The sequence below is a fragment of the Rhagoletis pomonella genome, unplaced genomic scaffold, assembly GCF_013731165.1.
Source record: "Rhagoletis pomonella isolate Grant_MI unplaced genomic scaffold, Rhpom_1.0 Rhpom_scaffold_00007, whole genome shotgun sequence".
Taxonomy (NCBI): domain Eukaryota; kingdom Metazoa; phylum Arthropoda; class Insecta; order Diptera; family Tephritidae; genus Rhagoletis; species Rhagoletis pomonella.
Window position 1 is genome coordinate 25,111,542 of NW_023458561.1, and position 11,379 is coordinate 25,122,920.

General features: G+C 36.3%; 2 protein-coding genes across 2 annotated transcripts in view; one reads left to right on the forward strand and one right to left on the reverse strand.

The window, feature by feature from the left end:
* The window catches only part of LOC118743745 (serine-rich adhesin for platelets-like), a 14,379-nt gene extending 9,295 nt beyond the window's left edge, over positions 1–5,084 (forward strand). The window contains exons 4-6 of the mRNA XM_036476508.1: positions 111–2,561; positions 3,915–4,279; positions 4,350–5,084. Of these exons, the coding sequence (XP_036332401.1) occupies positions 111–2,561; positions 3,915–4,279; positions 4,350–5,084 (3,551 nt within the window). The remainder of the gene's footprint in view (positions 1–110; positions 2,562–3,914; positions 4,280–4,349) is intronic.
* A 620-nt stretch (positions 5,085–5,704) lies between these two features.
* Positions 5,705–11,379, reverse strand: part of LOC118743746 (probable GPI-anchored adhesin-like protein PGA55) — a 12,919-nt gene continuing 7,244 nt past the window's right edge. Inside the window, exon 3 of the mRNA XM_036476509.1 lies at positions 5,705–5,769. Coding sequence (XP_036332402.1) covers positions 5,705–5,769 — 65 coding nt within the window. The remainder of the gene's footprint in view (positions 5,770–11,379) is intronic.

An 11,379-nucleotide genomic window follows, 5' to 3' on the forward strand; every position in this document is an offset into this window, starting at 1 on the left:
TGGCAATGAGGAATCAACGCTCAATCCATATGCAAGCACTTCTTCCATGGAATCGATAACAAGTCCTACGGCTAGCACAACTGAGGCAATTGATTTCTCCTCTTCCACAGAAGAAATTTTATCTACAACCAAGAGCGAAGCTACTGACCAGATTTCATCTTCAACTGGAAATGAGGAATCAACGCTCAATTCATATGCAAGCACTTCTTCCACGGAATCGATAACAAATCCTACGGCTAGCACATCTGAAGCAGGTGAGATCTACTCTTCCACAGAAGAACTTTTATCTACAACTAAGAGCGAACCTACTGATCAGATTTTGTCTTCAACTGGCAATGAGGAATCAACGCTCAATCCATATGCAAGCACTTCTTGCACGAAATCGATAACAAGTCCTACGGCTAGCACAACTGAAGCAGGTGCGATCTCCTCTTCAACGGAAGAAATTTTATCTACAACCAAGAGCGGAGCTACTGATCAGATTTCGTCTTCAACTGGCAATGAGGAATCAACGCTCAATCCATATGCAAGCACTTCTTCCACGGAATCGATAACAAGTTCTACGGCTAGCACATCTGAAGCAGGTGAAATCGTCTCTTCAACGGAAGAAGTTTTATCTACAACCAAGAGCGAAGCTACCAATCAGATTTCATCTTCAACTGGCAATGAGGGATCAACGCTCAACCCATATGCAAGCACTTCTTCCACGGAATCGATAACAAGTCCTACAGCTAGAACAACTGAAGCAGGTGAGATGTCCTCTTCAACGGAAGAAATTTTATCTACAACCAAGAGCGGAGCTACTGATCAGATTTCGTCTTCAACTGGCAATGAGGAATCTACGCTCAATCCATATGCAAGCACTTCTTCCACGGAATCGATAACAAGCCCTACGGCTAGCACAACTGAAGCAGGTGAGATGTCCTCTTCAACGGAAGAAATTTTGTCTACAACCAAGAGCGGAGCTACTGATCAGATTTCATCTTCAACTGGCAATGAGGAATCAACGCTCAATCCATATGCAAGCACTTCTTCTACGGAATCGGTAACAAGTTCTACGGCTAGCACAACTGAAGCAGGTGAGATCGCCTCTTCCACAGAAGAAATTTTATCTAAAACCAAGAGCGAAGCGACTGATAAGGTTTCATCTTCAACTGGCAATGAGGAATCAATTCTCAATCCATATGCAGGCACTTCTTCCACGGATTCGATAACAAGTCCTACGGCTAGCACAACTGAAGCAGGTGAGATGTCCTCTTCAACAGAAAAACTTTTATCTACAACCAAGAGCGGAGCTACTGATCAGATTTCATCTTCAACTGGCAATGAGGAATCAACGCTCAATCCATATGCAAGCACTTCTTCCACGGAATCGATACCAAGTCCTATGGCTAGCACAACTGAAGCAGGTGAGATCTCCTCTTCAACGGAAGAAATTTTATATACAACCAAGAGCGAAGCTACTGATCAGATTTCATCTTCAACTGGCAATGAGGAATCAACGTTCCACCCATATGCAAAAACTTCTTCCACGGAATCGATAACAATTTCTGCGGCTAGCACAACTGAGGCAGGTGATTTCTCCTCTTCCACAGAAGAAATTTTATATACAACCAAGAGCGAAGCTACTGATCAGATATCATCTTCAACTGGCATTGAGGAATCAGCGCTCAACCCATATGCAAGCAGTCCTTCCACGGAATCGATAACAAGTCCTACGGCTAGCACAACTGAAGAAGGTGAGATCTCCTCTTCCTCTGAAGAAATTTTATCTACAACCAAGAGCGCAGCTACTGATCAGATTTCATCTTCAACTGGCAATGAGGAATCAATTCTCATTCCATATGCAGGCACTTCTTTCACGCATTCGATAACAAGTCCTACGGCTAGCACAACTGAAGCAGGTGAGATGTCCTCTTCAACAGAAGAAATTTTATCTACAACCAAGAGCGGAGCTACTGATCAGATTTCATCTTCAACTGGCAATGAGGAATCAATTCTCAATCCATATGCAAGCACTTCTTCAACGGAATCGATAACAAGTCATATGGCTAGCACATCTGAAGCAGGTGAGATCTCTTCAACGGAAAAAAATTTATCTACAACCAAGAGCGGAGCTACTCATCTGATTTCATCTTCAACTGGCAATGAGGAATCAACGCTCATTCCATATGCAATCACTTCTTCCACGGAAGAGATAATAAGTCGTATGCCTAGCACATCTGAGGCAAGCGAGATCTCCACTTCAACGGAAAAAATTTTATCTACAACAAAGAGCGGAGCTACTCATCAGATTCCATCTTCAACTGGCAATGAGGAATCAACGCTCAACCCATATGCATGCACTTCTTCCACGGAATCGATAACAAGTCCTACGGCTAGCACAAGTAAAGCAACTGAGATCTCCACATCAATGGAAGAAATTGTATCTACAATAAAGAGCACAGTTACTAATCAGCCTTCACTTTCAACTGGCAGTGTGGAATTAACGCTCTTTCCATCTTCAAGCACTTCCCCCACGGAAGCGATAACAGGTCCTACGCCTAGCACAAATGAAGCAGGTGAGATCTCCACGTCACCGGAAGGACCTTTATCGATAACGAAGAGTACCGATATCAAACATCGTCCATATTTAAGTGGGAAGGATGAATCAACTGGAAATCCATCTAAAAGCGCTTCTTCCATGGATACCCTTACAAGTCGTACTCCAAGCATAATTGAAGGAAGGGAGTTTTCCACTCCATATTTAATGAATTCTCCGTCCGCACTCCAACCGATAAACTATTTGCTACAATCACATTTTCCGAAACTAAGCGCCGTTCATCTTCATCAGTGAACAAGGCTTTAACGATCAATCTATATCTTATCCACCTATCGAGTTATACTGTTATGGAGGAAAAAGCAAGCGCTACACCTTGGTCAGCTTTTACGGTCGTCTGTGAACGCAGCGTTAACGAATAATCCATCTGCAAGCCATCCCTTTTGCCCAAAGAACTGTTTTGTTCAATCTAGAGTACTGAAACCAAACAGCATTTTTCTTCATCTATGAATGAGGCATCTAGCTACATGTTCTTCGCCAATAGTAAACGACAACGAGATTTGGCGTAACTAATTTTTTTTCACAGGATTCTGCTTCGTTTTTTATTTATAAACGGTAACAAGTTCTACAATAGTTGGTTGTCAAGAAGAGGAGTCCAACAGCTCTTGACTTTATTTCTACTTTTTTCGATTGTCGATTACGAATAACCTTCTTCTCCGGTATTGTACGAGCAACCACCGAATAATCTCTCTATGATTTGCGTATCAAATTATTATTATTTATTTGAAACGGAATTTTTCTAAGTCCATAGTGTAACCAGCATTCACATTAGACATGGGCTCATTGTGCTCAAAGTTCTACATTTGTATTAGAAACATATGTATAAGTTTTTATGTTGGGTATTTAATAAATACGATTTAAGTGTCTACATGTGTATTAGTAATAATTATATGGCTTCGATGTTATGTCAACCGATTGTTTTGTTTTTTCTAATGTAAGCGATTATCTACAACAAAACAATAAATAATATTTCAAATTCCAATTACGATTGTTTACGCATACCCGTACTAAGGAATTCAAGAACAATTATCGCTTGTAAGTAAGTGTCCCTGACATATTCTATAAACAAAAAAATTACAAGTTTTTATTAGTTAATTTTATTAGTGTTGTAAACGATTCTTTTGTGTGAAAATCGAAAATGTGTATGGTTTTTTTACCTATAAAAAGTATGCCCAGTTCTTGCACCGGCAGTAGTTTCAAGCGAACGGCGGATAGAGTGGACTCAAAAAAAAAAAAAAATTAATTGAAAACAAAAACATTAATAACGACTTACTTCGCAAAAAAAAAAAACGTCTCGCGATGCTAAAATTAACAGTACTATTGCTCTGCCTTGCTGCAGGTACTTCCTTGGCAATGTCATCCAATAATTTGCTACGCAAAACAGAGATAAATTTACTACAATTAATGATGGAGACACGTCTACATCAACGCGCTCATCCAGAACGAAGCATGGATTGCTTTGATTACTACCTACAGCTGTTTGATAGTATAAGCAACGAGTATAAGGTAAGCTATGCAGCTTGCTTGGCAACCGCAGAAGAGGATAGGAAAATAGTTGACGCCTCAACTCGGCCCGAGCGAGAATCGCTTGAGCAATCGGCACGATCGTCGTGCGTGGCTTTAAAAGATTGCTCTGAACTCAGTGGGTCTATCGATTACTTTAGCTGTTTTGCAGTAAGCGTAAGTACCTAGGAAATGATAGTAAAGTGAAACTGAAATAGAGATTTATATCTGATTTATTTACTTCAAGGGCAAGGAGAATACTGCAAATATGTATGATATTTCGGCCAACGCTTCAGAAAAATTAGCCGACGTGCGCGAAAGTTATCGTCTAATTGAGAATAGTGAACATCGTTGTACAAATGATTCGGAACGCGCTTACGTTGAGCAGACCTATCAGGCAAATTTAGATTTGCAAAGCTGTCTACGTGGTGAAACATCAGTACCAACAACAACGCCAAAACCATCAACTACGCCGGATGATCCAACCACCGTCGCTTCTCCAGGCACTACCACTGAAGAGCCTGAGGCAACGTCACCATCTGAGGAAACAACCACCGAGGAGCCCGACACAACGTCGCCATCTGTGGAAACATCCACCGAGGACCCCGAAACAACGTCGCCATCTGAGGAAACAACCATCGAGGACCCCGAAACAACGTCGCCATCTGAGGAAACAACCACCGAAGGCCCTGAAAAAACGTCGCCATCTGAGGAACCAACCACCGAGGACCCTGAAACAAGTACCTCCTCTCAAGATAGCACCACCGAAGAGTCAGATACCACAGCCGCTACTGGGGAAACATGGACTGAAAGCAATGAAACAACAAAAGATTCTGATTCCTCAGAGAGTAGTTCCAGTGAGTCCAATAGCAGTGGCTCTGAATCTAGTGAGGCGCCGGAGAATATGATGCCAGAAGAAGATTTGCGTTCAATTCAGATGAAACGTCTTGCCAAAATAAGAGCAGCTTTAAGCAAATACTGAAAGGAGGCAAGTTTTTTATGACGTTTGATTCGAGTTTTTTATGTCGCAGTATTGTTGATAGCAGTAACGATAATTTATTGTACGTAAGTTTTGATTATAATAATAAATAGATTACTGTAAATGCTATCTTGTCTGCATACACGGGTAGATAAGGAAGCCTAGAAAGCGTATAGTAAATCGTGAGCAATTTAATTCAGTATACATATAAGACTGTGTAGCAACCATGATTCGAAAAACTTTCGTATGTTTAGTAAAACAAATTATTTAGATGATCAATAGATTTGAAGGGCTGCATTGGGATGAAGTGGAGCTTCTGGGTAGGCACGACAATATTCAATTTCTAGTCTTGCGTCGGCGTTCGCCGTTCCTAAACAACGTGGGAAGAACAGAAGCGAGACGAGGTAACTAATCCATAGGGAGTATTGGGTCACTCAGACACATTTGGTTAAGGGCCCACTGAAGACTGAAATCATTTAAGATGAACGGTTAAGCCTTTTTCTCCCTGAAACATTTTTCATTACAGAGTGCGAATTGTTACACTCTTGCGGGAAAGTTTTGAAGTGCCTCTATTTTTCTTCCAAATATGGACTCTTTACAAACAAACAGGTAGATACGTATATTTATAGTGGATTAAGATCCTGGCCTGTGTTTTCGGCCTGTAACCGGAAGTATCGCTGTTTCTTTTCTATACCAAATGTAAATATATGTAATCAATTATCTACGAGTATATTTACAAAATAATGTAGACCAATGCCATGATGAACGCATAAAAATATTACGTAAACTTTATAGGTGCTTTTTTCTAGTTCGCTAAATTTGCACAAATGCTACTCCAGATGCATTTGTTATCAGGCGTAAGCAATACTTTTCCAAGAATCTTATAATTGACACTACAAACAAAAAACAATACCCATAAAATTGGAGCGGTTTCGATATTTAACTTTGTATAGGTGGGAAAAATAAGATTTCCCGCTTTGATAAGCAACTTCCTGTAGTTCAGTTTCAACAAGCATTTATGACCAAACTGTTTATGTCATTTAAATACTTCCATTTGATTAGATATGTGGCTATATAGTACATGTATATGTGTGCAGTTTCCTATAACTCGTAATAAATCATTTCTAATAATAGCGATTCGAATTAAGAAATCTCTTCTTTTGAGTAAGCGATTAGATTAAAAAATCACTTATGGCGATAGTGAAAAATTATGTACCTATGCCGAAGGTGAAATTGGAGTCTACACATGCATAAACATATATTTTATATATATTATATATGGGACATTCTATGCTAAAATAGGAGGAGGATCTGGGTTTAATCCCTGGTCCGAGCAACATCTAAATTAGAAAAGGCTGGTCTTACAGAATATATGAAAGGATTCGGTGCCGGGCGTTTGACGATTTCAATGCTGCCAGGGTGCGCAAGGAAAATTCTACCAACAAGGTCTAAAAAATCCAACATACACCAGGTAATCAGCATGAACCGAATCTTAGAAAATACTCCTGTGAGGGGTACCTACATTCACTATCCCTTCGACGATTTGAAAACCACTTTTATCGACGCCAATAGGAGATACATATATGCCGCGATGCCCAATGGGGTACTTCATGACAGTAATACGTAATTAAGTTTAATATATTTTGTTTGTGGAAAAAATTAAAAGTTTTGCCAAATAGAAAATAAACCGTCGATCTAATTTAAATTAAAAATAAATTTCGCATATAGAGTTTGAAGCAATTTAATGATAGGCAAATTTTTAATAAGTTCTTATTCGATCGCAAAATTTCTATCTATTTGAAGGGCAGTTATGGGTTCAGTAATTGCGCTCAGGGGTTTCTTGATGATGAAGAGCCGTTTCCGTGGACCTAGTTTTATAGTAGTCATTCTGGGATTTGTATAGATAGAAAGTTAGGACCTATGGAGAGCCTGAAGGGGATTTCTAAATTATCTGCTAGACTTAGTAAGAGATGCTCTGCCTGCCAATGGTATAAATACCACTTTAATATTTCTATAGTAGAGCTACAGATAGCTTATCAATACGGGTTTGTCAAATGATTTAATATATTCCATGGTGCATATATGTATGTATTGCAGTTGGGCCGGGTAAATATTGTCTAGTCCATGAAATGTATACCACGACGCGTGAGTTAATATATCACGCGCGATTTTTCTATTCTAATTCTAATTCAGCTTCCCTGTATTCTATAATAAAGCCCGCTACACGTGGACCTACATAAGAGCATTTTTATCTTCGTAGAAGTAAAATATTGGTTTCCCTAATAATGGCAGACGCAGAACAAGGCCTCATATATATAAATTTTTTTTTTTTGAGAAGACCAGGTGCAGAGATCTTTTGCCTTGTGTGGTGTTTCTAATTAAAAAGTTAATGCATTAATAGAGATTAAGAAGGATTAAATACCAATACTTTTGATACAAATATATGTTTAGTTATAATACACTTAAAGTGAATGCAAGTTTTCATACGTACATAGAAAAATTTACAAAATTGCCGACTTGCTAACTACTTGCTAAATTCATATTACTTACAATCTAATCTTTCTTGAGTAACAGGCCCCAAAAAATAAACCACCCAAAATGTTGGTATCACTCTCACACATTGTCATAATTTCCAAAGAAATCACACACTCAAAATTTTTTGAATAAAATTAAGATAGTCATTGGCTTTTATAATTTTTATACAACAATTACGTGAGTAGTAGTTGTTATCTGCAGATACATAACTAACATACTCATACATATGTTTTCATGTACTCACTTCCAATTACTCATTGTTTAATTCTAATCAGGCGCTAGTCATTCTGATTAAATTTGATTGCTAATTAAATACTAATCAAGCAAATGAAAAAAAGTAACAAAAAATTATACGCGCTGCTACTTGTACGAGTATTGCGTGACAAAACTGTTTGCGAAAAAATATTGTGCCGTCTTTTAAAATTAGTTGATAAATTTTTAAGACACAGAAGCCAAGCGATTAGAAGTGTGTATAACTACTTGGTAAAGGACAGAGATTTGATGTCACTTTCGAGTAACATGCAAGTTTTTTTTTCTTTAAATAGCGGTCATCCCCGGCTAACCTGAAAAAGCTGCTCCTATATATATGAATGTACACAGATATGTAACTATTTGCTATTCGTGGTCGGTGTTAGACTAAAGCCACCTCCGTTAAAGTCACCATATTAAGGTGTCCAACATAAATTAGAGGAGAAGCTCGGCCAAATACCTACCTACTTGATAAAATGAGTGGCGCCAAATATTTTTGATTTCTATGTATTTTAATTAGCAATAGATAATGTGCGGAAAAACACATTTAATTTTTTTCTGGGCATGATTTTATCTTGCTACTGATAATGCTTACTGTGAAATAATTATGTACAAGTGTTTGAAGGTTGTTAACGAGAGTTTAGGTTTTATTTTTATACAAACATTTGTAATTACATACATATGTATGTACATGTAAAGAAGTTTGATTCAGATCCAGTTTCAGCTATTTGTAGCGATTTGCCTTTTATTAAATCGTCGCTGGAATAATGAAATAGTGTAACATGAAAAGTATAGTTTTGAGAAAAACGAATTGGAAGTTTTTATAAACCCTTACAATTCATACAAATACAATTTCGTTTTTCGGGAATAAATTAGTGAGCCAAAGAGATATTTAAGAAAACTAAAGATTTTTCTAATAGATTAAAGGATTGTCTATCCAATGGTGCAATTATCGAATAATAGTGTATGTGGCATTTACACTGTTTCTTTATTCGAGCGACGAAATAAAAGTGTAATGTATTTATTTTGTGTCAATTATACGACTACCATAAAAATCCATACCTGGTTGAATATACATCAATGGCATGCCAGTTAAGTGGTACGATGTGTACGTGATTGTTCAATAACAATATTATTCATGTCCGATAAAAGTCGTTAATAAATTTCCTCGAATCAACTTATATAATTTTTAATTAATAAATAATACTGTTATTTACGAAATTTTTAATATTACCTTATACTTATCCTCGCCTGGATAAAAGATTGTGGTATGTTACTTTCGGTAAAAAAATCGATTTCCTCCAAAGTCTCGGAGAATGTTACTAGTTAGCGACGTCCTTTAATTATCTCATTGTAATTGTTTATCTATCTATATATACTTATAATACGCAAAGGGATTTTTTGTCCAGGTCATCAGATCTGCACCGTTCGTTCGATTTTCAAAAAAGAGGTGCCAAATTAAAAAATTGCCACCTATCAAATAATTTAATTTGAATTATTTAATAATCAGTGCCATCGGATTCACACTGTTCCTTCGATTTTCAAACATTATTTGCCAAATTAAAGGGCTTGGGCTACAGATGTCAAATGAGGTTTTACCTTTTCGAAAAGAGCTGCCATCTTTCAAAAAATTTAATTAAAATTATTTAAGAAGTTAAATCTATTATTACAATATGGGTATCAATTGAAATGGTCTTGAAAGGCCTTATATATTAACTAAGTATAGTAGGGTTGCCACCTGTTTAACAAACTGAGTTCATCTTAACTTAGGCCATTTGGGTAATTGAAATATGATCACAATTTAAGCAGGTTTTTGTTCGAAAAAAAATTTAATATGGGTTACAAACAAAGAAATGTTAAGAAATATTTAGCTTGAACATTTAGAGTATTTTTGTGGTTTATGAAGAGGGTTGCCAGCTGACTAAAATGTCAAATTCAAATTTGTTGAAATGTTAAATGAATTACTAAAGTATGGGAATCAATCGAAATGTGTTTATTTTTTCCTTATTTGAAGGGGGTTGCCAAATGTTTCAAAAAATCATATCAACTAAATTCATCTGGTAATTGAAATATATACCACAATGCCAGATGAAGGAGATTAAGGAAATTTTACTTTGAAGATAATTTTGAAAAGGGTTGCCACCTGTTTAAAGAGTCGAATTTATTTAACTGATATTTATGAAATAATAAAATATCGATGTCAAACGAATAAGTGTTACGGAATATTTAGTTTGAACATTTAAAATAGTTTTGAGGTGCTTGAAGAGTGTTGCCACATGTTAAAAAAGTTACATTTAAATAATTTGAATGAATTAATAAAAATTTGTTATCAATCGAAATGAGTTTGAAAAAGCTTTATTTCTGAACTAAATTTAGGAGGGTTGCCACATGTTTAGAAAGTCAGATTCAATTTTAGTTAAGGTAATTTAAAGAATTATATGAATATGGGTGACAGACGAAGGTTTAAGAAGGTATAAGTTTGAAAAGCTTTTGAAGAAAGTTGCCACCTAAGGGGGAGTATTTAACTATGCATACAGTTACATGTAACAGTTAAATATGGGTGTAAAACGGAAGAGTGGTAAGAATTTTTTTATTTGAATACTTAAAAAATTTAATAGGTATTTGAAGAGGAGGAGGGTTGCCACTTATTTGGGAAATCGAATTTAAGTTAATTCACCAGTAAATTGAAGTTGTATCGCAATGTCGAACGAAAAACATTTAAGAAGATTTTAGTTCGACAAATCTTTTGAAGAGGGTTGCCACATTTTTATGTGTTCGAAAATTTAGCGAAATAAAATTCATAAACTTGCATACCTAAAATTTTTCCAAAAACACAAAAAATATATTTTTTTTTATTTAATTTTTTTTTTTAATATTTTTAACGTTTAAATTTTGTTTTGTGCAATTGGTTTTCGTTATTGGGGAGCTCCACAGTTTTTTTCAACCAGTTTTTATTATGTAACATTTATTAACTGACATTTAGTATTAACTGGAACAGGATTTGCTACTTTTTCCGCACTTTCCACTAAAAAGTTTAATATAAACTTATACAAATTCAAAGACCAGGCTCAACTGGTCTCTTGCTAATTTAAATATTTTATTAACATCAATCTAATTAAGTTTTGACTACAGTGATTTATAAATGTGTGTTTGTAAAAACTAGAGGGTGCCACGCATCAACACCATTGTCATAAGTGGCCTTCAAAAAGCAGGCTACAACTAACTTGACAACAGTTTATGGCTTATGACAGTCGCTTATAACTTATCATCAGTGATGAAATCAATTTATCATTATGCAAAAAATGATGGCACTTTGCATTCATGACGCACGTACATACATATATGCTGACCCTCATCGCATGCGTTGAGACCAGTGATCGGACTTAAAAAAAATTTGTGTGGTAGAATCTGGAAAAAAATGTGGTAGATCTCAGGTTTTGGATCAAACTTTGTACAAAAATTAAAAGTATTCTGCAAGGTTTCACCTAAATTGCAAACATTTTAATTGAATCTA